Consider the following 26043-nt stretch of genomic DNA (forward strand, 5'->3'; position numbering starts at 1 on the left):
CACTTGGAAAATAGACCTACATACCCCTACCATCCATGTACCCATCCAAACTTTGGTTGAAATTGAGCTCGCATCCACCACTTGTGCTGACAGCTCGTTCCTCACTCTCACCACCTTCTGAGTGAAGCTTGATTTTAAGGGATCGGAAGAAAGTGTGGGTGCGAGGGGAGGATGTCAGAGGTAGCTTTTTACACTGAGAGCGGTGGTGTGTGGAACGTGCTGCCAGGGGTGGTGGTAGAGGTAGATACATTAGTGACATTTAAGAGACTCTTAGATAGGCACATGGATGATAGAAAAATGGAGGGCTATGTGGGAAGAAAGAGTTAGATTGATCTTTTAGAATAGGTTAAAAGGTCGGGATAATATTGTAGGCCGAAGGGCTAGTGCTGTGTTCTAGTGTTCTATGTTCTAGATTGTACTTATTACATCTTCCAAATTGTCCTGACTGCCCAGTTTTCCCTTTATCTCTAAGTAATGCAAAGATAAAATGGCAGGAACTACTGGTATCTACACAGTGAGTAGGAACAAGCGTAGTTAGATGTCCAAATCAGGATGAGTTGTAATTTGGAGAGAACCCTACCTCAGAGGTGGTCGCAAGTCTACAACCAGCCCTTGCACTATCATGGATTGGTTTCTATTATCACTTTGCTTTTTCTACGCTTAAGGCCTTGCTCTTGCGTCTCTTTTTCCACTGTATGATTTTATGTACAATTTATTTTTCATATTTGGTATGTTCTTTATTCCGATGCACCTGTATTGCTGCTACAAACAATCTTGTGAGGAGTCATTATTTCCTTAGCATCCCCCAGGTTTCCACATTTCATATCTTATAATTCAACCCAGCTTTCGGCTCTCTATTCTACTACCTCAGTTTTCAAGGCAATAAACCATAAGACCATAAGATATAGGAGCAGAAGTATGCCATTCGGCCCATCGAGTCTGCTCCACCATTCAGTCATGGGCTGATCCAATTCTTCCAGTCATCCCCACTCCCCTGCTTTCACCCCATACCCTTTGATTCCCTGGCTAATTAAGAACCTATCTATCTCTGCCTTAAATACATCCAATGACTTGGCTTCCACAGCCACTCGTGGCAACAAATTCCACAGATTTACCACCCTCTGACTAAAGTAATTTCTCCACATCCCAGTTCTAAAAGGACATCCTTCAATCCTGAAGTCGTGCCCTCTTGTCCTGGAATCCCCTACCATGGGAAATAACTTTGCCATATCTAATCTGTTCAGGCCTTTTAACATTCAGAATGTTTCTATGAGATCCCCCCTCATTCTCCTGAACTCCAGGGTATACAACCCGAGAGCTGCCAGACGTTCCTCATTCAGTAACCCTTTCATTCCTGGAATCATTCTCGTGAAAATTCTCTGAACCCTCTCCAATGTCAGTATATCCTTCCTAAAATAAGGAGCCCAAAACTGCAATACTCCAAGTGTGGTCTCCCGAGTGCCTTATAGAGCCTCAACATCACATCCCTCCTTTTATATTCTATACCTCTAGCAATGAATGCCAGCATTGCATTTGCCTTCTTCACCACCGATTCAACCTGGAGGTTAACCTGTAGGGTATCCTGCACAAGGACTCCCTTTGCATTTCTGCATTTTGAATTCTCTCCCCATCTAAATAATAGTCTGCCCATTTATTTCTTCCACCAAAGTGCATGACCATACACTTTCCAACATTGTATTTCATTTGCCACTTCTTTGCCCATTCCCCTAAACTATCTAAGTCTCTCTGCACGCTCTCTCTTTCCTCAACAATTAATATTTCTGCAGAAGATGTTCTAATCCAAATGTTCCTGTGTTAACTGATGCATCACGAACTGCCAACACAACTGCTGATAATTTTGTACTCCCGAAACTCTTTCTTTTGTACTGAGGAGTGTGGTAGAACAAAGGGACCTGGGAATACAGGTTCATAATTCATAGAAAGTGGCATCACAGGGAGGTAGAGTCGTTCAGAAAGCTTTAGGCACATTGGTCTTTATAAATCAAAGTATTGAGTAAAGGAGATGGGATGTTATGTTGAAATTGTATAAGACATTTGTGAGGCCTAATTTGGAGTATTGTGTGCAGTTTTGGTTACCTAGCTACAGGAAAAAATGTAGGCAAGGTTGAAAGAGTACAGAGAGAATCTACAAGGATATTGCTGGGTTTGGAGGATCTCAGTTATAAGGAAAGATTGAATAGATTGGGACTTTATACCTTGGAATGTAGAAGATTGAGAGGAAATTTGATGGAGGAGTACAAAGTTATGTGGGGTATAGATAGGATAAATGCAAACAGGCTTTTTCCTCTTAGGTTGAGTGGGACTACAACCAGAGGTCCTAGGTTAAGGGTGAAAGGTGAAAAGTTTAAGGGGAAACTTCTTCACTCAGAAGGCGATGAGAGTGTGGAATGAGCTGCCAGCACAAGTGGTGGATGTGAGGTCGATTTCATCATTTAAGAGAAGTTTGGATAGGTACATGGATGGTAGGAGTATGTAGGTCTATCTTCCCAGTTCAGGTCGATGGGAATAGGCAATTGGAATGGTTTGATATGGACTAGATGGGCCAAAGGGCCTGTTTCAGTGCAGTACTTTTCTAGGACTCGATCCTATCATGCTTTGTGGTCAAGTTACAATATTTAATTACTGCAGAGTACATCATTAAAGCTATGATTTAAACAATTAGTATCACACATATTCAATGTATTCTTAACAAGCCTAGTTAATGTAGATTAGGTGGTGGCCGTTGTTTATGGTTTGTGTGTCCCTAAGGCACACTTTCCTCATGCTCGCTGTACCAAACTATATCTGAGAAATGCAAATTGAAGATTAAAGATTTAAAGATGAGTTTTATTTGTCACAGAGACGTGAAAACATACAGGGGGAATCCATTGTTTGCATCAAATCAAATCAGGTTTGTGCAGAGCAGTCCGCAACTGTGCGCAAGCTTCCTGCAGCAACTTGGTATATCCACAGCTCATTAACTCTAACCATACCAATTTAGAATGTGGGAGGAAACCAGAACACCCAGAACAAACACATGTGATAAGAGCGATGGACAGAACGTACAGCTAGTGCCATTTTCCCAGGGTGGCAGTGCCTAATATAAGAGGACATTTTTATGAGCTGATTAGAGGGAAGTATGGGGGGTGGTGATTTTAGATACAAGAGGTTCTACAGGTGCTGGAAACCCAAAGCAACACAAGCTGAATATTGGAGTAACTCAGCTGATCAGGAAGCATCTATTGAGATTTTCCATTTGAGGACGAGATATTTCATCAAGATCAGTGGGTGGACGTTAGAAGTAGGGTTTCAAACAGACTGGGAGATGATGGGACGTGCTGCCAGGGGTTGTGGGAGAGGCAGGTATATTAGGGACACTAAAGAGACTCTTAGATAGGCACATGGATGAAAGAGAAATGGAGGGCTGAATGGGAGGGAAAGGTCAGATAGATTTTGGAGTAGGTTAAAAGTTTGGCACACACTGTGGGCTGAAGGGCTTGTACAGTGCTGTACATAAGAACATAAGAAATAGAAGCAGGAGTAGGACATCTGGCCTATTGAGCTTGCTCTGCCAGGCAATAAGATCATTTACTGTTCTATGTTCTATAATTCCGCGGTGTGGAGTTTATATATGTGACTACATACATGAGTTTCCCTTGGGTTCTCCAGTTCCTCCTGTATCATAACGACATGCCTGTGGTCAGACGGATCGGCCACTGTAAGTTACCTCAAGTGTCATCTCTGAGGATTGTCTATGAGGATAATCAAGTTCGCAGACGACACCACGGTGGTTGGCCTGACAGAGGGGATGACGAGACGGCCTACAGGGACAAGGTCCAGCACCTGGCCGTGTGGTGTGCCGACAACAACCTGGCCCTTAACACCCAGAAGACCAAGGAGATCATTGTGGACTTCAGGCATGCTAGGAGCCACACTCACATCCCCATCTACATCAACGGTGCTGTAGAGCAGCATGTACCAAGCTTCAAATTCCTTGGTGTCCACATTTCCGAAGATCTCACTTGGTCCCTGAACTCCTCATCCTGATCAAAAAGACGCAACAGTGCCTTTATTTCCTGTGGAGCATCAGGAAAGCTCACCTCTGTCCCAGGATACTGACGGACTTTTACCGCTGTACCATTGAGAGCATACTCACCAACTGCATCTCAGTGTGGTATGGCAATTGTCCCGTATCAGACCGCAAAGCACTCCAGCGTGTGGTGAAAACTGCCCAGCGGATTATCGGCACCCAATTGCCCACCATTGAGAACATCTACCATAAACGCTGCCTGGGCAGGTCGAAAAGCATTATCAAGGATGCATCTCACCCTAACCATAGACTTTTTACTCTCCTCCCATCCGGTTGGCGCTACAGGAGCCTCCGCTCCCGCACCAGCAGGCACAGGAAGAGCTTCTTCCCTGAGGCTGTGACACTGCTGAACCTCTCATCACAGCGCTAAGCAGTATTGCATCCATATTGTACTGTCTCAGTACTTTTATATTTGTGTGCTGTAGCACTTTTTATTCGCAGTTATTTTGTAAATAACAATATTCTTTGCATTTCTGGTTTGATGCTAACTGCATTTCATTGGCTTTGTATCTGTACTCGGCACAATGACAATAAAGTTAAATCTAATCTAATCTAATTGTCTCCTTGTCATGGTGGAGAGGCTTGTGAGTTCCTGAGAGCAATATATACTTTGATAATGAATTTACTTTGAAATTTGAACATTATTTAGTGAAAGTTTGAGGGGACTTGGTGTGGGATTGGGGATGGTATATGGCATATCCTTTTCAGTAGCCCAGAATGCGGTGGAAATTAGTAGTTGTTGTTTGTATATCAGTGCAAAGTCTACAGAAACCTTCACCCTCACAAGGCCAGTGTCTTTTTACACGTCCTTATACTCGGCTACATTGCCCTCTTGAGCAACAGCAAACCAGCAGAGCCTGCTTGTGACGACATTCCATTTATAAGTTCTTATTAAATGTATTATTATATTGATTATTATAATTAATTGCATATTTTATATATTTAATGCACTGTTGCTGCAAAGAACAAATTTTACGACACACAGTATGTCAGGGATGCTAAACCTGATTCTGATCTTGACAGATCACCCAGCTGTTTGCCAGCTTTGATGAAGCCCCCCTTGGTGCTGCGTCCTGGGCCCAGGTCCATAAAGCAGTTCTACACGATGGAAGGACGGTGGCGCTTAAAGTCCAGCATCCCAAAGTACAGAGCCAGTGTGCCAAGGATGTTGTTCTGATGGAGGTAAATTTGATTAAGTCTTTAGAAGTAAAGAGCATGACACTTAGAGAATTGGGTAACTGATGATTAGGATAATCACTACTTGCCTTGTTTTTGCAGAGTAATTGTAAGAAATTCAAGCTCTGTTTTCTGCACCTCACACAGCAATACTTCCTCATGCAAAGTAACCATGTATTAAGATTCACATAAGAGTCGCATAGAGTTACGTGCAAGCTACAGACCTTAAGACAAAGGAGTATAAGCACCTTTACTAATCAAGAACCTCTGCTTTAAATATACCCAATGAATTGGTCTCCACAGCCATCTGCAGCAATGAATTCAGCAGGTTCACAACCCTCTGGCTAAAGAAATTTTTCCTGATCTCTGTTCTAATGGGACGTCCCTCTATTGTGAAGCTGGTTCTAGACTCCCTCACTATAGGTCAACATGTTCTCCAAATATTCAATATTTGACAGGTTTCAATGAGATCCCCCCCCCCACCCCATTCCTCTAAACTCCAGTAAGTACAGGCCCTGAGCCATCAAACGCTCCTCATAAGTTAACCCTTTAATTTCTGGGACTATTCTCATGAATCTCCTGTAGACCATCTCCAATGCGGCACTTGCTTTCTTAGATAAGGGGCTGAAGTCTGATCACAACACTCCAATGGGGGCTGACCAAAGCCTTATAAAGCCTTCGCATTACATTCTTCCTTTTATATTCTTGTCCTTTTAGAATATAGGCTGGTGTCAGTTTTTAAAAACTAATCTTATTTATTTATTTATCGATCCATCCATCCATCCATGTGCAGTGTGGAATAAACCCTTCCGGTCCCTTGAGCAATGCCTCCCAGCAATCCTCTAATTTAATCTCAGCCTAATCATGGGACAACTTACAACGACCAATTAACCTACTAACCGGTACGCCTTTAGACTGTGGGAGGAAACCGGAGTACCCAAAGGTAACCTACATGGTCATGGGGAGAACGTAGAAACTCCTTACAGACAGTGGTGGGAAATCAACCCAGATTGCCTGCACTGGAAAGCATTGTGCTAACCATGACACTACTGTGTTGCCCCTCTCAAAACGAATGCTAACATTGCAATTGCCTTCCTTACCACCGACTCAACCTGCAAGTTAGCCTTTATGGAACCCTGCACGAGGACTCTCAAGTCCTTTTGCACCTCTGATTTCTGAAATTTCTGAAAATAGTCTATGCCTTTATTCCTTCTATCAAAGTGCATGATCTAACGCTTCCCTGCACTGTATTCAGTCTGCCACTTCTTGGCCCATTCTCCTAATCTGTCCAAGTCCTTTTGCAGACTCGTAAACACAAAATACTCTGCAGATGCTGGGGTCAAAGCAACACTCACAACACGCTGGAGGAACTCAGCAGGTCCGGCAGCATCCGTGGAAACGATCAGTCAATGTTTCGGGCCGGAACCTGAATACTGACAAAGGGTTCCGGCCCGAATCGTTGACTGTTCATTTCCACGGATGCTGCCCGGCCTGCTGAGTTCCTCCAGTGTGTTGTGAGTGTTGCTTTTGCAGACTCTCTGCTTCCTCAACCATATCAGTATAGAATCAGTGCAACACACACAAAATGCTGGAGGAACTCAGTGGCCAGGCAGCATCTATGGAAATGAGTACAGTGGACGTTTCGGGCAGAACTGGAGAAAAGATGAGGAGTCAGAGTCGGAGGATGGGGGAGCGGAGGGAGAAGTACAAGGTGATGGGTGAAACCTGGGTGCGGGGGAGGTGGGAGTAAAGAGCTGGGAAGTTGATTGGTGAAAAAGATACAGGGCTGGAGAAGGGGGAATCGGATAGGAGAAGACAGAAGGCCATGGAAGAAAGAAAAAGGGGGGGAGGAGCACCCGAGGAATGTGATAGGCAGGCAAGGAGATATGGTGAGAGAGGAAAATGGGAATGGAGAATGGTGAAGGGGGGAAGGGCATTACTGGAAGTTTGAGAAATCAATGTTCATGCCATCAGGTTGGAGGCTACCCAGATGGAATATAAGGTGTTGTTTCTCCAACCTGAGTGTGGCCTCATTGAGGCAGTAGAGGAGGCCATGGACTGACATGTCGGAATGGGAATGGGAAGTGGAATTAAAATGTGTGGACACTGGAAGATCCCACTTTTTTTGAGAAGCGATCTTGCAATGTACAGGAGGCCACACCGGGAGCACTGGATACAGTAGATGACCCCAGTAGACTCACAGGTGAAGTGTCACCTCACCTGGAAGGTCTATTTGGGGCCCTGAATGATAGTGAGGGAAGAGGTGTAGGAGCAGTTATAGCTCTTGTTCCGCTTGCAAGGATAAGTGCCGAGAGGGAGATCAGTGGGGAGGGATGAATGGATAAAGGCGTTGCGTAGGGAGTGATCCCTGCGGAAGGCAGAAAGTGGGCAGGAGGGAAAGATGTGCTTGGTGGTGGGATCCCACTGGAGATGGTGGAAGCTACGGAGAGTTATGTGTAGAACGTGGAGGTTGGTGGGGTGGTAGGTGAGGACGAGGAACTCTATCCCTGGTGGGGTGGCGGGTGAAGTGGTGAGGGCAGTTGAACACGAAATGGAAGAGATGCGGTTGAGGCTAGCATTGATGGTGGAGGAAGGGAGGGTCCTTTCTTTGAAGAAGGAGGACATCTCCTTAGTTCTAGAATAAGATGCCTCATCCTGAGAGGAGACGGAGGTATTGCACCTGTTAAATACATCCTGGGCAGAAAAGAGTTGTTTGCTGTAAGTCTGTTTTCCACATCTTGGTCCATGGCCTTGCACTTTAAGTCCTTGGCCAGCTACTCCTTAAATATGCAAGGGGTTTTGCCTTTCAACAGTAGGTTCTAGACTGCCACTGCCCTCTTTGCAAACAGATATTCCTCAAATCCCCTTTGAACTTTCTACTATCTGTAAACCTTTGCCCACTGGTTATTGAATCATTTTTTTCACGGCTAGAACTTTCCAAGCCACTCTGTCTAGGTCTCTTCTTGGTACTAAATCTTCCCTCAATAAATCTTCTCTCACCCTCCTCTGCCACAAGGAAAACGACCCTGCCTCCTCTAACCTCTGCTCTTATTGGCTTATCTACATATTGTGTCAGGAAACTTTCCTGAACACACCTAACAAACTTCACCCCATCTAAACCCCTTGCTCTAGGGAGATGCCAATCAATATTTGGGAAATTAAAATCTCCCACCACGACAACCTTGTTATTATTACACCTTTCCAGAATCTGTCTCCCTATCTGCTCCTCGATGTCCCTGTTACTACTGGGTGGTCTATAAAATACACCCGGTAGAGTTATTGACCCCTTTCTTGTTTTTAACTTCCACCCACAGAGACTCAGTAGACAATCCCTCCATGACTTCCTCCTTTTCTGCAGCCGTGACACTATCTCTCAACAGCAGTGCCACACCCCCACCTCTTTTGCCTTTCTCCCTGTCCTTTCTGAAACATCTAAAGCCTGGCACTCTAAGTAACCACTCCTGTCCCTGAGCCATTCAAGTCTCTGTAATGGCCATGATAGCTCCAAGTACTGACCCACGCTCTGAGCTCATCTGCTGTGTTCATGACACATCTCAAACCCTCAGTCTGAGTGCATCCCTTCTCTATCACCTGCCTATCTTCCCTCTCACACTGTCTCCAAGCTTTCTCTATTTGTGAGCCATCTGCCCCTTCCACTATCTCTTCAGTTCGGTTCCCACCCCCCCAGCAATTCTAGTTTAAACTCTCCCCAGTAGCCTTAGCAAACCTCCCCACCAGGATATTGGTCCCCCTGGGAATCAAGTGCAACCCGTCCTTTTTGTACAGGTCACACCTGCCCCAAAAGAGGTCCCAATGATCCAGAAATCTGAATCCCTGCCCCCCTCAGCCACGCATTTATCCTCCACCTCATTCTATTTCTATACTCACTGTCGCGTGGCACAGGCAGTAATCCCGAGATTACTATCTTTGCGGTCCTGCTTCTCAACTTCCTTCCTAACTTCCTGTAGTCTGTTTTCAGGACCTCCTCCCTTTTCCTACCTATGTTGTTGGTACTGCTCCAATCTTCAGGTCAGATGCACCTGAGGAATGTATGTGATATTCCAGCTGTGGTCCAAATGGTGGTTTATACAGCTCTGGCATGATTTTCCTGTCCCTGTACTCTGCACTCAGTCTCCGCCTTGTCTACTTGCCCTGCCACTTCCAAGGTCTTTCTGTCCCTCGGTACTTCTCAGTATCCTACTGTTCATTTTATGTTCTCTCCCCTTCTTTAGCCTCAACAAATGCTTGATTTTACAATTCCCCAGATGGAATCTGTTTGCCTTCTTCAGGTCAGGTCAAGTTTATTGTCATTTCGACCATAAGCTGCTGGTACAGTTCACAGTAAAAACAAAACAATGTTCCTCCAGGACCCTGGTGCTACCTGAAACAACACAAAAGTACACTAGACTATGTGAGACAGCACAAGGCTACACCAGACTATGTAAAACAAACAGAAAAACTTCACTAGACTACAGACCTGCACAGGACTACATAAAGTGCACAAAACAGTGCAGGGCAGTACAATAATTAATAAATGAGACAATAGGCACAGTAGAGGACAAATTACAATACAATAATAAATGATGTAGATGTCAGTCTAGACTCTGAGTATTGAGGAGTCTGATGGCTTGGGGAATGAAACTGTTGCACAGTCTGCTTGTGAGAGCTGGAATGCTTCAGTACCTTTTGCCAGAGGGCAGGAGGGAAAAGAATTTGTGTGAGGGGTGCGTGGGGTCCTTCACAATGCTGTTGGCTTTGCGGGTGCAGCGTGTGGTGTAAATGTCTGTAATAGCAAGAAGAGAGACCCCGATGATCTTCTCAGCTGACCTCACTATCCGCTGCAGGGCCTTGCGATCCGAGACGGTGCAATTCCCAAACCAGGCAGTGATGCAGCTGCTCAGGATGCTCTCGATACAACCTCTGTAGAATGTGGTGAGGATGGGGGGTGGGAGATGGATTTTTCTCAGCCTTCACAGGAAGTAGAGACGCTGCTGGGCTTTCTTGGCTATGGAGCTGGTGTTGAGGGACCAGGTGAGATTCTCCACCAGGTGAACACGAAGAAGTTTGGTGCTCTTAACGATCTCAACGGAGGAGTCGTCAATGTTCAGTGGGGAGTTCTCGCTCTGTGCTCTCCTGAACTCTTTTCCTCGCCTTTTGGCATTTTCCTGCAATATTCTGGTTTCCGCCTCACCAACAACCAAATAAGTAATCTTAGCATCCCGTACTTCAGCCTAAGTCATTGTTAGCTCCTCGCATTTTGTGGTACAGGTGTCCCCCGTTTTTCGAACGTTCGCTTTACGACACCTCACTGTTATGAAAGACCTACATTACTTAATTGTTTTCGCTAACAGAAGGTGTTTTCACTGTTACGAGAAAAGGCAGCGCGCGATAAAAGGCAGGTGCGATAAAAGGCAGGTGTGATAAAAAGCAGCGCGCGCCCTGAGCAGCAAAGCTCCTCCCCCGGAACTGCATTCTAGCTGGCATTGCTTAAATACGTGCCTGTGAGCATTTGTGCTTTATGTCGATTTATTTTGAGCATCCGTTAGCAAGATGAGTTCTAAGGTATTGGAAAAGCCTAAAAGAGCTCGTAAGGGTGTTACATTTAGCGTAAAACTAGACATAATTAAGCGTTTCGATCGTGGTGAACAAAGTAAGGACAAAGTGAGTTTGGCTTGTGGAAGTTGACGAAGATGATAGTCATAGTCATAATCATAGTCATACTTTATTGATCCGGAGGGAAATTGGTTTTTGTTACAGTTGCACCATAAATAATTAAATAGTGATAAAACTATAAATAATTATATAGTAATATGTAAATTATGCAAGGAAATAAGTCCAGGACCAGCATATTGGCTCAGGGTGTCTGACCCTCCTAGGGAGGAGTTGTAAAGTTTGATGGCCACAGGCAGGAATGACTTCCTATGACGCTCAGTGCTGCATCTCGGTGGAATGAGTCTCTGGCTGAATGTACTCCTGTGCCCAACCAGTACATTATGTAGTGGATGGGAGACATTGTCCAAGATGGCATGCAACTTGGACAGCATCCTCTTTTCCGACACCACCGTGAGAGAGTCCAGTTCCATCCCCACAACATCACTGGCCTTACGAATGAGTTTGTTGACTCTGTTGGTGTCTGCTACCCTCAGCCTGCTGCCCCAGCACCCAACAGCAAACATGATAGCACTGGCCACCACAGACTCGTAGAACATCCTCAGCATCGTCCGACAGATGTTCAAGGACCTCAGTCTCCTCAGGAAATAGAGAGTAGAGATGTTGAAGAGGTTTTGGCATCCCATGACCAAGAACTGATAGATGAAGAGCTGATGCAATTGGAAGAGGAAAGGATAACAATCGAAACCGAATGCAGTAGTCATCCAGGAACTGAACGTGAAGCAACTGCGTGAGATCTTCGCTGCAGTTGACAACGCTGCAATGATTGCAGAAGAGTACGACTTTAATTTTGAAAGGCTACATCCGTTTAAGGGATATTTGCAGGATGGTTTGAGTGCTTACAAAGAACTATATGATAGAAAAATGTGCGAGGCTAAGCAGTCAAGCGTACCCTCGTTTTTCAAGCCTTCCACATCAGCCACAGCAGACAACGAACCTCGACCTTCAACATCGAGGCAGGCAGACATAGAAGAAGAGACCTGCCTGCCCTGATGGAAACAGATGACGATGAGATGACACCCCAGTGTCCCACCACCCCAACCTCTGACGACTCAGCCTAACACACCATCATCAGTGTGCTCGTTGTCTTCCTGATTCCGGTAAGCGATACTACACTGTACATACATTATTTCTACTTTATATAGGCTGTGTATTTTTATGTGTTATTTGGTATGATTTGGCAGCTTCATAGCTTAAAGGTTACTGGGGAGAGTGCTTCTGCTGAGAGCGCTTGTACCGAGTGTTTCTGCCGAGAGCGCTTGCGTGAGATTTTCGCTACGGTGGACAGTGCTGCAATGATTGCAGAAAAGTATTTCTACTTTATATAGGCTGTGTATTTGTCATATCATTCCTGCTTTTGCTATATGTTACTGTTATTTTCGGTTTTATGTGTTATTTGGCATGATTTGGTAGGCTATTTTTTGGGTCTGCGAACGCTCACAAGTTCTTCCCATATAAATAAATGGTAATTGCTTCTTCATTTTATGACATTCCGGCTTACGAACCGTTTCATAGGAACGCTCTACCTTCGGATGGAGGGGGAAGCCTATACATTTCGGACAGTGAGCCTTGTGGAATCCCTCTTCTTACAGCTTTCCGATCACCGTTGGCCATTAACAGTTGTTTCCTGGCATTAAGGAATCACTTTCAAGGACGTATGGACTCAACTTCAAGGACCCCACAACAAATGTTCTCAATATTATTTATTTTTAAATTTTTTTATGGCTTTGTATACTTGTGAAACCCTTTTTTGCTGGGCGTCTCTGGAAATGCGACTCGTTAGCCCCTCGCTAACAGCCATTGGACTCTGCGGCGAGAAGCCCACCTTCCTCGGGCTTCGTACGTCTAGGGTGTATACAACTTTGGTCCCGCCAGATCCGTGAGGTTGAGATGTCTCGCCCACCTGAACCCTGGTTTGTGTGAATGCTGTTCGATTTACTATCCCCCGGCAATCATCCGTCGGCAAGAGATAACAGATCGCACACTGCATACAATGATTTTAAAAAGTATATTTGAGAAGGAAAGCACTAGAATATCAATTATTTGGAATCAAATAACCTCGCCTGGTGTCTCAGGGCCGGGTGTGTGCACCCATGCCACCCCCCTCCCACAGCACTCCTTCTCGGCCACATGTCCTACGCCCTTCCCACGGTGCTCCACCCTCGCCATTCCCGATATGCTTTGCTCCCACCAGATTTGCAAACTCGCTCTTTGCTCCACATTGACAAATACAGTACTGTGCAAAAGTCTCATGCACCCTAGCTATGCACACCCTAGTCATGCACAGTACTGTATGCACTTTGATAAGAAGTATAATTTGAACTTTGAACTTTTGATTCAATCATGAACCTTCCATGTAGGGCATTGTCAGATACCTTCCTAAAACCCATGTAAACTACATAAAAGTGTTATCCTCCTAAGTCTGCTTTTTGTTATCACCTGAAAAAAATCATTCAATTTAGTTTGATGTGACCTTGCCATCACAAATCCTTACTGAATGTCCTTGCCCATCTGAATGCTGATAAATACTCTTCCTTGGAAGTTTTCCAGAAAAATTGTCCACTATTGACATTGAATTCAGTGGCCCAAAATGACTTGATTTACTCTAATCTGCATTTCTGAACAGTGCTGTATTTGCTGTCTTCTGATCCCGGGCCAAGAAGCCTCCAGCCAAAGAGGGCTGGAAAATTATGTTTAGAGTCCTGCTCTTTCCCCCCCGCTTCTCTTAAAAGGCTGCCTAAAATCTGCGAAACCCCTTTAATATTTTTCTTGCTTGCCTTGCCTGTCTTATCTAATGTTTCACTATCTCTTCATTAACTACATCATATACTACATTTTCCACTTGAACAGACAAGTGCAAAGTGCTCGTTAAGAACCCATATTCCCGTCTGCATATGCAGATTACCTTTCATTCTTTCATAGCTCCTACTCTTTCCTTTTGTTCTTTATGTTTGTAATACTTAATTTAGTTCCCTTTTATTTTCTGTGCCTCTGTTCGAGTTCATGAATTTCTTTAGCTCTTCGCTCCTGCATTATCTATACTTCTGAATACAGAATTGACCTTGGTATATAGAATATGCTTCAAAGTTCAAAGTGCATTTATTATCAAACAATGCATAAATTATACAACCTTGAGATTTGTTTGTTTACAGGCAGCCGCAAAACAAGAAACCTGAAAAGAACCCAATTTAAAAAAATAAAGACCAACCCCCAATGCGCACAGAGAAAGAGAGAAAAAAACGCAAATCGTGCAGAATGTAGAAGCGAGGAACAGCATCAGCATTCCGAACCAAAATGAGTCCTCAATCTAAATCCCCCAGAGCAGTCTGGAGTAGGCCCAAAGCCCCGGTATTCAATTCAATATGCTTATCATGTATGCTGAATTTTATCCTATATCTCCCTTGGCATCTCTGCATCTCTAGATTTGATCCCTGGTACCAGTTTGAATTAATTTGCAAATATATTTTCTTTGAACCCTTGCTATTAAAGTGCCTACTGTGGTGGTGATGTCGACGCATTCAAGGATCTGTTCCCAGTCCAGTTTTAGACAACAAGGTGTAGGAGCAGAAGTAGGCCATTCAGCCCATCAAGTCTGCTCCACCATTCAATCATGGGCTGATCCAATTCTTCCCGTCATCCCCACTCACTGGCTTTCTCCCCATAACCTTTGATGCCCTGGCTGATCAAGAACTTATCTATCTCTGTCTTAAATGTACCCAATGGCTTGGCCTCCACTGCCACTCGTGGCAACAAATTCCACAGATTTACCACCCTCTGTAACTTCTCCACTTCTCTGTTCTAAATGGACGTCCTTCAATCCTGAAGTCATGCCCACTTGTCCTAGACTCCCCTACCATGGGAAATAACTTTACCATATCTAATCTGTTCAGGCCTTTTAACATTCAAAATGTTTCAGTGAGATCCCCCCTCATTCTTCTGAACTCCAGGGAATATAGCCCAAGAGATGCCTCATGTTCCTCATACGGTAACTGTTTCATTCCTGGAATCATTCTCGTGAATCTTCTCTGAACCCTCTCCAATGTCAGTATAACCTTTCTAAAATAAGGGCCCCAACGCTGCACACAATACTCCAAGTGGGGTCTCATAAGTGCCTTATAGAGCCTCAACATCACATCCCTGCTCTTACATTCTGAACCTCTAGAAATAAATGCCAACATTGCATTTGCCTTCTTCACCACTGACTCAACCTGGAGGTTTACCTTCAGGGTATCTTGCACAAGGACTCCCAAGCCCCTTTCCATCTCTGCATTTTGAATTCTCTTCCCATCTAAATAATAGTCTGTCCATTTATTTCTTCCACCAAAGTGCACGTCCATACACTTTCCAACATTGTATTTCATTTGCCACTTCTTTGCCCATTCCCCTAAACTATCTAAGTCTCTCTGCAGGCTCTCTGTTTCCTCAACACTACCTGCTCCTCCACCTATCTTTGTATCATTGGCAAATTTAGCCACAAATCCATTAATCCCATAGTTCAAATCATTGACATATGTCATAAAAAGCAGTGATCCCAACACAGACCCCTGTGGAACTCCACTGGTAACTGGCAGCCAGCCAGAATAGGATCCCTTTATTCACACTCTCTATTTTCTGCTGATCAGCCAGTGCTCCACCTATGCTACTAACTTCCATGTAATTCCATGGGCTCTTTTCTTGCTAAGCAGCCTCATGTGTGTCACCTTGTCAAAGGCGTTCTGAAAATCCAAGTACACCACATCTACTGCATCTCCTTTGCTTGTAATTTCCTCAAAAAAATTGCAGTAGGTTAGTCAGGCAGGATTTTCCTTTCAGGAAACCATGCTGGCTTTGGCCTATTTTGTCATGTGCTCCAGTTATTCCGTAATCTCATCCCTAGCAATTGATTCCAACAACTTCCCAACCACTGATGTCAAGCTAACAGGCCTATAGTTTCCTTTCTGCTGCCTCCCACCCTTCTTAAATAGCGGAGTAACATTTGCAATTTTCCATTCATCGGATACGATGCCAGAATCTATTGATTCTTGAAAGATCATTGTTAATTCCTTCACAATCTCTCCAGCTACTTCCTTCCAGACCCGAGGCTGCATTCCATCAGGTCTAAGAGATCATTAAGCTTCCTGATCATCTTCTCAGTCGTAATTTTCACTGCACATACTTCACTTCCCTGACACTCTGGAATATCCGGTATACTGCAGATGTCTTCCACTGTGAAGGCTGATGGAAAATACACATTCAGTTCCTCTACCATCTCTGTGTCTCTCATTACAATATCTCCAGCATCATTTTCTATTGGTCTTGTATCTACCCTCAACTCTCTTTTACCTTTTATATATTTAAAAAAGCTTTTAGTATCTTCTTTGATAGTAGTCGCCAGCTTCCTTTCATAATTCATCTTTTCCTTCTTAATGACCTTCTTAGTTTCCTTCTGGAAGTTTTTAAAAAAACTGCCCAATCTTCTACCTTCCTACTAGCTTTGGCTTATTTGTATGCCCTCTCTTTTGCTTCTACTATGGCTCTGACTTCACTTGTCAGCCACGGTAGTGTGTCATAAGGTGGTGGTTGGGAATGGACCCAAGTGCAAGACACAGACACTGAAGTACTAGGGACAGGACTAGGATACAGAGTGAGGACAAGGACATGGACACGAAAACCGGGAACCCGGAACAGGACTGGACAAGAGAGCTAGGAGACCAGAGACTCGAGACGAGGCTGGGGACTGGAGGCTCGAGGCAAGACTTGAGACTAGAAGCTTGGCTTGGCTGAGGCTCGAGGCTTGGGGTCTTGAAGCTTGGCTTGGGGCGAGGCTCGAGGCTTGGGGTCTTGAAGCTTGGCTTGGGGTGAGGCTCGAGGCTTGGGGTCTTGAAGCTCCTCCTGGGCAGGGCGCGGATCTCCACCCAATGGAGGCAAGGCACAGGAAGGGCCAGAACCAACTGCAGGGTAATGGCAAGATGGCTTGGCTTACCCGACAGAGGCAAGGGACAGGAAGGGACAGAAACAACCGCAGGGTAACGGCAAGACTGCTTGACTTACCCGGCGGACGCAAGGGACAGGAAGGGAGCTAGGTACAGGGTGGCTCCAAGACAAGACTTCAGGTGAGACGAGGCGAGAGTTATCAGCAAGACTAAGCAAGGCTTCAGGCAATGCAAGGTGAAACAAGAACTTCAGGCAAGGTGGGAGTTACCGGCAAGACAAGGCAAGGCTTCAGGCGAGGAAACAGAAGGCAGGGGAAGGGATACAAGGAGTAAGGACAAGAACAATCCAGCAGCCACGCCCTGGTCTCTGGAGGTATTAATGCAGCCAGCCCCACTGAGAATCAGCTGCCTCAATTAGTGCGTGAGATTTTCACTACGGTGGACAGTGCTGCAGTGATTGCAGAAAAGTATTTCTATTTTATATAGGCTGTGTATTTATCATATCATTCCTGCTTTTACTATATGTTAGTGTTTTTTAAGGTTTTATGTGTTATTTGGTATGATTTGGTAGGTCATTTTTTGGGTCTGGAAATGCTCAAATTTTTCCCATGTAAATTAATGGTAATTGCTTCTTCGCTTTACGCCATTTCGGCATGAAAGGTTTCATAGGAACGCTCTACCTTAGCGGGGGAAATACGGGACAAAGGCAGTCCCGTATGGGACAAACCAATTTAGTCCAATATATGGGATGTCCCAGCTAATACGGGACAGTTGGCAACCCTATGTTCAAGTTCAATAGTGCGTGACAGGGAACGAGGAAAGGTGCAGCTGACTCATATCGTTTCCTCGCGGCCCGGTAGCACATGCTTTGCGGCCGGGTACCGGTCCGTGGCCCGGTGGTTGGGGACCGCTGCCTTATTGGGCTCAACAACAAGTTGTTTTAAAAAGCTATCCCTTAAACATTCTACAAATTCTCTCTCTTGAGGTCCAGTACTGGCCTGGTTTTCCTAATCCACTTTCATGTTAAAATCAGCAACGGTTATCATGACATCGCCCTTCTGATACGCTTTTTCTATCTCCTGCTGTAATTTGTAATCCACATCCTGGCTGCTGTTTGGAGGCCTGTATACAACTGCCATTCGGGTCCTTTTACCCTTGTTCTTAGCCCAACCCATAGAGACTCCACACTTTCCAATCCTATGTCATTCCTTTCTAATGATTTAATATATTTCTTATACACAGGGCCACACCACCCCCTCTGCCTACTAACCTATCTTCTTGATACACTGTATATCCTTGGATGTTCTGCTCCCAATGGCAGCCATTCTTTAGCCAAGTTTCAGAAATGGCCACAACATCATACTTGCCCATCTGTAGCTGAATTTCAAGATCGTCCGTTTTATTTCTTATTCTGTGTGCATTCAAATATAACACTTTCAGTCCAGTATCTGTTGCTTTCCATTTTAACTGCGCTACACCTCTATTGCCCTGTAAATCATCCCACTGACATTGATTATGCCTCATCTGCTGCCTGTCCTTTTTATCATCTCTGTTGCACACTACCTTTGATTTATTTCTGTTTTCCCCTTCCTCAGCCCTATCACTCCGGTTCCCATCCCCCTGCCAAATTGGTTTAAACCTCCCCCAACAGCTCTATTAAACCTGCCTGCAAGGATTTTGGACCCCTTTGGGTTCAAGTGTAATGCGTCCTTTTTGTACAGGTCGTACCTCCCCCAGAAGAGGCCCCAATGATCCAGGAACCCGAAACCCTGCCCCCTACACCAGTCTCTCAACCATACTTTAATATGCCTGATCATGCTACTCTTGCATGGCACAGGCAGCAGTCCTGAGATTACTACCCTGGAGGTCCTGCTTTTCAACTTCCTACCCAACTCCCTGAATTCTCTCTTCAGGACCTCCTCCCTTTTTCTACCAACATTATTGGTACCAACATGTACCAAGACTTCTGGCTGTTCACCCTTTCCCTTCAGAGTTCTCTGCACTGAATCTGAGACATCCTGTACCCTGGCACCTGGGAGGCAACACACCATGCGGGTAACTCTATCAGGCTGACAGAGCCTCCTGTCTGTTCCCCTCACTATGGAATCCCCTACGACTACTGCATTCCTCATCTTCTTCTCTCTCTTCTGCACCACGGAACCAGGCCTAGTGCCAGAGACCCAATTGCTGTGGTCGTCCTCTGTCAGGTCACCCCACTCAACTGCATCCAAAATGAGATAACGATTACTGAGGGGGATGGCCACGGGTGTGTTCTCTAATATCTGAGCTCTTCTCTTCCCTTCCCTGACGGTCACTCACTTGTCTAACTCCTGCAGTCTCGGGGTGACTAACTCCCTGTAGCTCCTATCTACCTCCTGCTCACCTTTCCTAATAAGCTGCAGGTCATTGAGCTGCAGCTCCAGGTCCCTAACACGGTCTCTCAGGAGCTGCATCTCAGTGCACCTGGGGCAGATGTGGCCATCTGGGAGACTGGAAGATTCCCAGCATTCCCACATCTGACACCCAGAACAAAGCACTAACCCTGCAGACATGCTCGCTATTCCTCAAAAAATGCAGGGGAAAAATGAAGTCCACTTACCCACTTACCTCGCCGAAGCCCGAATGAGCCAAAGCGCAACTACTCTGACTCGGACCACTCCTTTGATGACAGCTCTGCTAGGCAGTGTCTTCCTTTTATGCCTGAACCTTCTCTGCTCTCCAACACGATTGGTGTGCTGGTTACAGCCGAGTTCCCGCGAAGCTTTCCCCATTTAAATTTTGCTCCTGGTCCTGTGTGCCACCTCCTCTCTCGTAGCTCTCCAACTCACGATTGGTGCGCTGGTTATTGCCAAGTTGTATCTCAAAATGGCATACTTGGCTGAGTCTATTTAAGAACTTTTGCTGAACAACATTAAATTTACTCTGAGGCCTCTGTTGGTCAGGACTGATAATCAGTGTTGTGTCCTGGCTGTCTAGGTGCACAAGCTTGGGCTGTACAATATGGAGAGCAAGGTGTCGTCCATGTAACAAGCTCCCTCTGTCTGCAAAGGAATGGCAGAGACTGATACGGATTGGCACCAGGAATGTCGTGGGAGTTGCCAGTCAACCTTGGACTGCCTTAGGGACTCCAGCTCTAGATTTTTCCCTTGGGGTTTACTCCTGAAGCCTTCCCCATGAGGGGGTACAGCTTCAAGACAGCAGAGGTTTGAGAACAGAGTTTTCCTTCTCCGAGATGAGCTGCCAGCAACAGCTGATGAGCCCCATCTGCCCAAAGTGACTGGTTTTAAGGTGCCAGTAACCCGCCTTTGTTTCTTCTCCTGTCAGTAGAAACGGTTCCGCCAGGCTTAATAACTAAGCCACATGTGAAGGGCAGATGCTAAACTTGGTTATTGGAGGTTATTTGAGGCACACGCTGTTGGAAATATTTAATAGGTAGTGGGAGCTTGTCCCCATTGCCACCCCCAGCTAAAATAACCATAGGAACCAACAGTAAAATTAGCTGAGTTCTGGTCCCTGTTGCCAAAATACTCCCTTTTCAGGCCAGCTTCATTCCACAGCAGCAGTGAAATTATCCACACATTTTCTCCCACACTGTTCATCTAACCCAATGGTCTCCTTCGTGCGCTTATTCAGTTGCTCTTGAAATGAGAGAGATAGATATTCATCTCCCAAGTGCCTTGTGATTATGAATTCTATCTTCTTTCAAATGGACAATGGATTTATTGGCCTTATGACCACTGGTAATTGATATTGTGTTATTATTGTCAACGCGTACCAAGATACAGTGAAAAGCTTGTCTTGCACAGTGTTCATCAGTTTTCTGAGGTAAAAATTAAAGAGAGATTAGCATTATTTGTCACACGTACATCAAAACGTTGAAACAACAAATGTGTCATTTGTGGGACTGACCAATATAGTTCAAGGATGTGCTGGGGGCAGCTCACAAGTATCACCATGCTTCTGCACCTACAACTGACTGACCTAAATGTTTTTAGAATGTGGGAGAAAACCCATGAAGTGACAGGGAGAATGTACGAATTCCTTACACACTAGTGGGAATTAAACTCCAATTGGTGGTTGCTGGCACTGCAAACAATTACCTTAACCTCTGCGCTACTGTCTCACCTGTAGAAAAAGGTGAAACACTAACAATGCTTCTAAAGTCTAGAAGCTACAGAGAAAGCGCAGTGCAAGGTCATAAGGAAGGAGCAGATTGTGAGGTCAAGGGTTTGTCTTAACGTACAAGATCTATCGTACCACCTTATATTTACAGAACCCCCTTCCCAGATTTAGTTGGGGGTTGTGAGGACTGAATAAGCAGTGGGTTTCAGTGAATGTATTACAGGGCTCGAATCTTAGTGAGTTCAAGAGCCAGAGACAGTTTTGGTCACATGACATGGTTATTGTTGGGAAGGTCAACATTCATTGCCCATCCCAAATTGTCCTTTGGGAGGTGGTGTATCTTGGGCTTCCTGGAGAAGGTTTCTCCATTTTGGGTCCGATTCAGATGCAGTTACAACGAAGGAGCAGTAATCTATTGTGGTGTGAGACTTGGAGGGGAACCCATGTTGTTCCCATGTTCCTGCTTCCTTTGTGTGTATGGATTTGCTGAAGAAACCTTGACAAGTTGTTGCCATGGATTTTGTAGTCTGAATCAACAAAATACACTGTTGATTCAATCTACAAAATTGAACGGATTTCAATGTATTCAAACTAAAGTGAACAAATTTAAATTTTTTCAATTCCAAGTAATTGAACTGATGTCATAGAGTGCTGGCAGTGGAAGGTGAACACTTGGTTTGTACTCCATGCCTGTCAAGCTGCCTGCTTTATTGCTGATTGAAATTATAAAAAATATCTAAAAGGCACCTGGGAAGTCAAGGTTTAAGGGACCTTGGTGTGGAGAATGAACAAGGCATCAAGCTGATAATGATGTTTTGATTTTAACAGCAGCCATATGTTGATGGGAGTATCTTATCTTCTATGGTTTGAATTTTCAGTGTAAGGTCATTACATCTTGAACATAATCCAAATGCTCAAGGTTGTGATGAGATCATGTCCGAGTAATGAAAATGTGGAATTGCAAGTCCTTCCTCCTCCACCTTATTCCCCTGCTTTCCTGAGATTTATCTGTGTCTCTCACAAACTTGCCATTGTTAGAATTATAGGAAAGTACAACATAGAAGGAAACCTTTTGGCCGATTGTTTCTGTGCTGGCAAAAAAGAACCATGGAGACCAATGCAGCTTCTCAGGTGTTGGCCAGGGCTCTAGGGGTTATGACTTTTTAATAGCTCATCAGTTACTTTTTAAATGTGATGAGAGCTTGTGTCTTCATTAGTCTTTCAGGCACTGAGTTCTGGATAGGCATTTCTCCTTGGAGTCACAATCTTCCCACAGCCCCCTCGAATCCATAGCCCTTCATACCACTCCCATCCATGTACCTATTCAAACTTCACTTGCTGAAGTACAATTAATGTTAATTCCTTGGTATTTCATAATTTTATGCATGTTTGATTAAGTTTCATCAGAGCCTCTGTTCTGAAGAAAATAATGCTTGCCACCTTGTAATTCTCATCGCCAAATTTCTCCATTGTTTGCAGACATCCTTGTAAATCTGCTCCTTGTACAATCGCACTTGTTCAGTTGCAGAGCATAGAACAGTACAGTACACTTCAGCCCACTATGTCTGCACTGACCATAATGTCAAGCTAAATACTCCTATTTGCTCACACATCTGTCTGTCTAAGTGCCTCTTAAACATTGCTATCATGTTTGCTCTGCCACCTCCCCGGCAGTAAAAGCAATCTTATTTTCATTGACATATGTCGTGAAATTTGTTGATTAGTGGCAGAGGGACAGTACAATACATAAAATTACAATACATTACAATAACTGTAAGTCAAAAATAAATAGCGCAAAAGAGAGAAGAATCATGACAGAGTATCCTTTGGTTCTTGGACCTTTCAAAAACCCGATGGTTGAGGAAAAGAACCTGTTCCTAAAACATCAAGTTTCAGGCTTCCGTGACGAGAAAGGGGCCTGAGCCGAGAGGGAGGGAGCTTTATGACAGATGCCACCTTCCTGAGGCAGCACCTTTTGAAGATGTTTTCGATGGTGGCGAGGCTAGTGCCCTTGATGGAGCTGGCTGAATCTACAACTCTCTGCGTGGCCCCTCCATACCAGCTAGCAATGTAACCATTCAGAATATTCTCCATGGTGAGTCCGTAGAAGTTTGCCATACCCTATATTCTCAAACTCTGTTCATTCAGAACCAAAGATGATCTGGATATGAATATTCCCTGAATATGAATATTTTCCGATCTCTTTTAAACTTTTCCCCTCTTATCTTAAGTCTATGCTGTCTAGTTTTTTCACTCTGGGGAAAAGAAATCTGATTATCTGCCCTTTTTTTGCCTTTCATAATTTTATATGCATCCACCAGGTCGCCCATCAACTTACAATGCTCTAGAGAAAACAGTCCAGCTTAGTCCATCTACGATCATAAGTAATACTCTTCAGTGAAGAGAGTGTTTTAGCATTTCATGTTAATTATTTCTCATTGTAATGGGGGTGGGGGGGAAGACTGAAGTAAAGAAATTGAATTGCAGAGAGAGAAGGAGAGTGAAAAAGAGAAAGAGAGGTAGAGAGAGAGTGAGATGTTGTCTTCAGATAATCAGTAATTCCAGTGCAGTCTCACATTTCCCGTGTTAAGTTTATTTTCCCTCTGCTCTTCTTGAAGGGTACGGTTACGCAGTTGTTAAATTACTAGATTAGCAGCCAGAAGTCGGAAGTATTGATCTAGAGACATGATTTTGAATCCCACCATGGCAACTAGGGAATTTAAATTCAAGTTGTTCAATAAATCCGTAATGAAAAATACCTCCTAGTATGGTAACCATGAAATGACCGGACTGTTTGGTTTGCTGATGTCCTCCAAGGAAGGAAATCTGCCAACCTTACCAGGTTTAGCTCATCTGACGCCCCAGACCCGCCAGTGTAATTCTTAACTTGACTTTTGGTTCGGGGGCATGGGCAATTAGGAATAGCTGATAAATATTGGCACCGCCAGTGGCATCCACATCCCGTGAATGAGCAACAACAACTGTACACTTAACACCATCTACACTTAACACTATTTCAACAATCAGATTCCTGAGAATCATTATTTCACAGGACCTCATGTGGGAGAATCATATCTCCTTCGTTAACACAACGGCTCGGCCAACAATCTATTTCTTGCGGCTGTTGGTAAAATTCCATCTTCCCCGGAACATACTGGTGCAATTCTACACTGTCGACATAGAGAGCACCCTCATATGAGCTGTGACTGTCTGGTTTGGTGCAGCATCCTCTTACAATATGTGAAAACTACAGTGAACTGTCATGTCAGCAGGCAAGGTCATTGGCTACAGTCTACCATCACTGCAGGACTTGTCTGTGTCCAGAATAGACAAGTGGGCAGAAAAAGTCATTGTGGACACTACCCACCCAGTAAATTGTCTTTTGCAAAAGCTCCCTCTGGAAAGTGCTGTACGGCTATTAAAACAAAAAATTAACGTCATCTTAAAAGTTTATCCCCCCCACCCCAGCCAGTTAGTTTGAGCAACAATTCTAGTTAGCTTTTCCCACTCTCCTATATTACCCCAATCACTGAACCGTAAACACTTTAAACCACTTTTTTATAATGCTATTTACATTATAAATACCTATTGGTATTTATGCACATTTTATTCCAGATCCGTACTTTAATCTTTACCCTTTTTTTAATATATTTCTTTATACTGTCTTTATACTTTTTAATTATGAGAGGCATAGACAGGGTAAGTGCAAGCAAGCTTTTCCCGCTGAGGTTGGGTGAGACTACAACTAGAGGTCATGTGTTAAGGGTGAAAGGTAAAATGTTTAAGGGGAGCGTGGGGGAACCTTCTTCACTGAGAAGGTGGTGAGAGTGTGGAATGAGCTGCCAGCGCAAGTGGTGTATATGAGCTCGATTTCAACATTTAAGAGAAGTTCAGATAGGTACATGGATGGTGGGGGTATGGAGAGCTATGGTCTGGGTGCAGTGTGATGAAAGTAGGTGGTTTAAATGGTTCAGCACAGACTAGATGGGCCAAAGGGCCTGTTCTGTGCTGCATGACTCTATGACTTTAATTGTTGAATGCTTTTTGTTGCGTGTCAGATCAACACTTATAAGACCATAAGATTTGGGAGCAGAAGTAAGCCATTCAGCCCATCGAGTCTGCTCCGCCATTCAATCATGGGCTGATCCAATTCTTCCAGTCATCCTCCCTCTCCTGCCTTCTCCCCATATCCTTTGATGCCCTGGCTAATCAAGAAACTATCTATCTCTGACTCAGATGCACCCAGTGACATGGCCTTCATAGCCACTTGTGACAATAAATTCCACAGATTTACCACCCGCTGACTCAAGTAATTTTTCTGCTTCTCTGTTCTAAATGGACCTCCTTCAATCCTGAAGTCATACCCCCTTGACCTAGACTCTCCTACCATGGGAAATAACTTTGCCATACCTAATCTCTTCAGGCCTTTTAACATTCAGAATGTTTCTATGAGATCCCCCCCTCATTCTCCTGAACTCCAGGGAATACGGCCCAAGAGCTGCCAGACGTTCCTCACACAGTAACCCTTTCATTCCTGGAATCATTCTTGTGAATCTTCTCTGAATCCTCTCCAATGTCAGTATATCCCTTCTAAAATAAGGAGCCCAAAACTGCACACAATACAATGTAAGTGTATATGGTGAATGTAGCTGATCCTTGAATAATAAAAAAAATTGACTCTGATTTGTCTCTTTCTGCTTGCGTTTTCATAGTTAATCTCATTCGGTCTCACCCTCCCACGGACTTTTTTTTGTCCCTCGCCCCCTTTCTGTTGAGGTTACGACTTGTTCCCATTCTACATTTCTGATGAGAGGTCATCAGCTGGTCCGGTTGGCTCTGTTTCTCTCTCCACAGACACTGCCTGACGAGCATTTTCTGAATTTTATTCAGATTTTCAGTATTTTACTTTAAAAGGAATGGTGTAATTAGTGGAGCCGCAGCCTCCTAGCTATTGCTGACCACTGCTGCCATTCGCAGAACAAAGAACCTAACAGCCTATTCAATGGCTGTACCACCTCATCCTCCAGCAGGCATTCCCTTTGCTTCACCTATTGTCCTCCACCACCATCTCTG

At 44.5% G+C, this 26043-nt stretch overlaps 1 protein-coding gene across 2 annotated transcripts in view; it reads left to right on the forward strand.

Moving 5' to 3' along the window:
• Window positions 1–26043, forward strand: part of adck1 (aarF domain containing kinase 1) — a 751432-nt gene that overhangs the window by 330362 nt on the left and 395027 nt on the right. For both annotated transcript variants that reach the window (XM_063044551.1, XM_063044541.1), the window contains exon 5: window positions 5114–5272. In XM_063044551.1, the coding sequence (XP_062900621.1) occupies window positions 5114–5272 (159 nt within the window). The remainder of the gene's footprint in view (window positions 1–5113; window positions 5273–26043) is intronic.

The sequence above is a fragment of the Mobula hypostoma genome, chromosome 1 (assembly GCF_963921235.1).
Source record: "Mobula hypostoma chromosome 1, sMobHyp1.1, whole genome shotgun sequence".
Lineage (NCBI taxonomy): Eukaryota > Metazoa > Chordata > Chondrichthyes > Myliobatiformes > Myliobatidae > Mobula > Mobula hypostoma.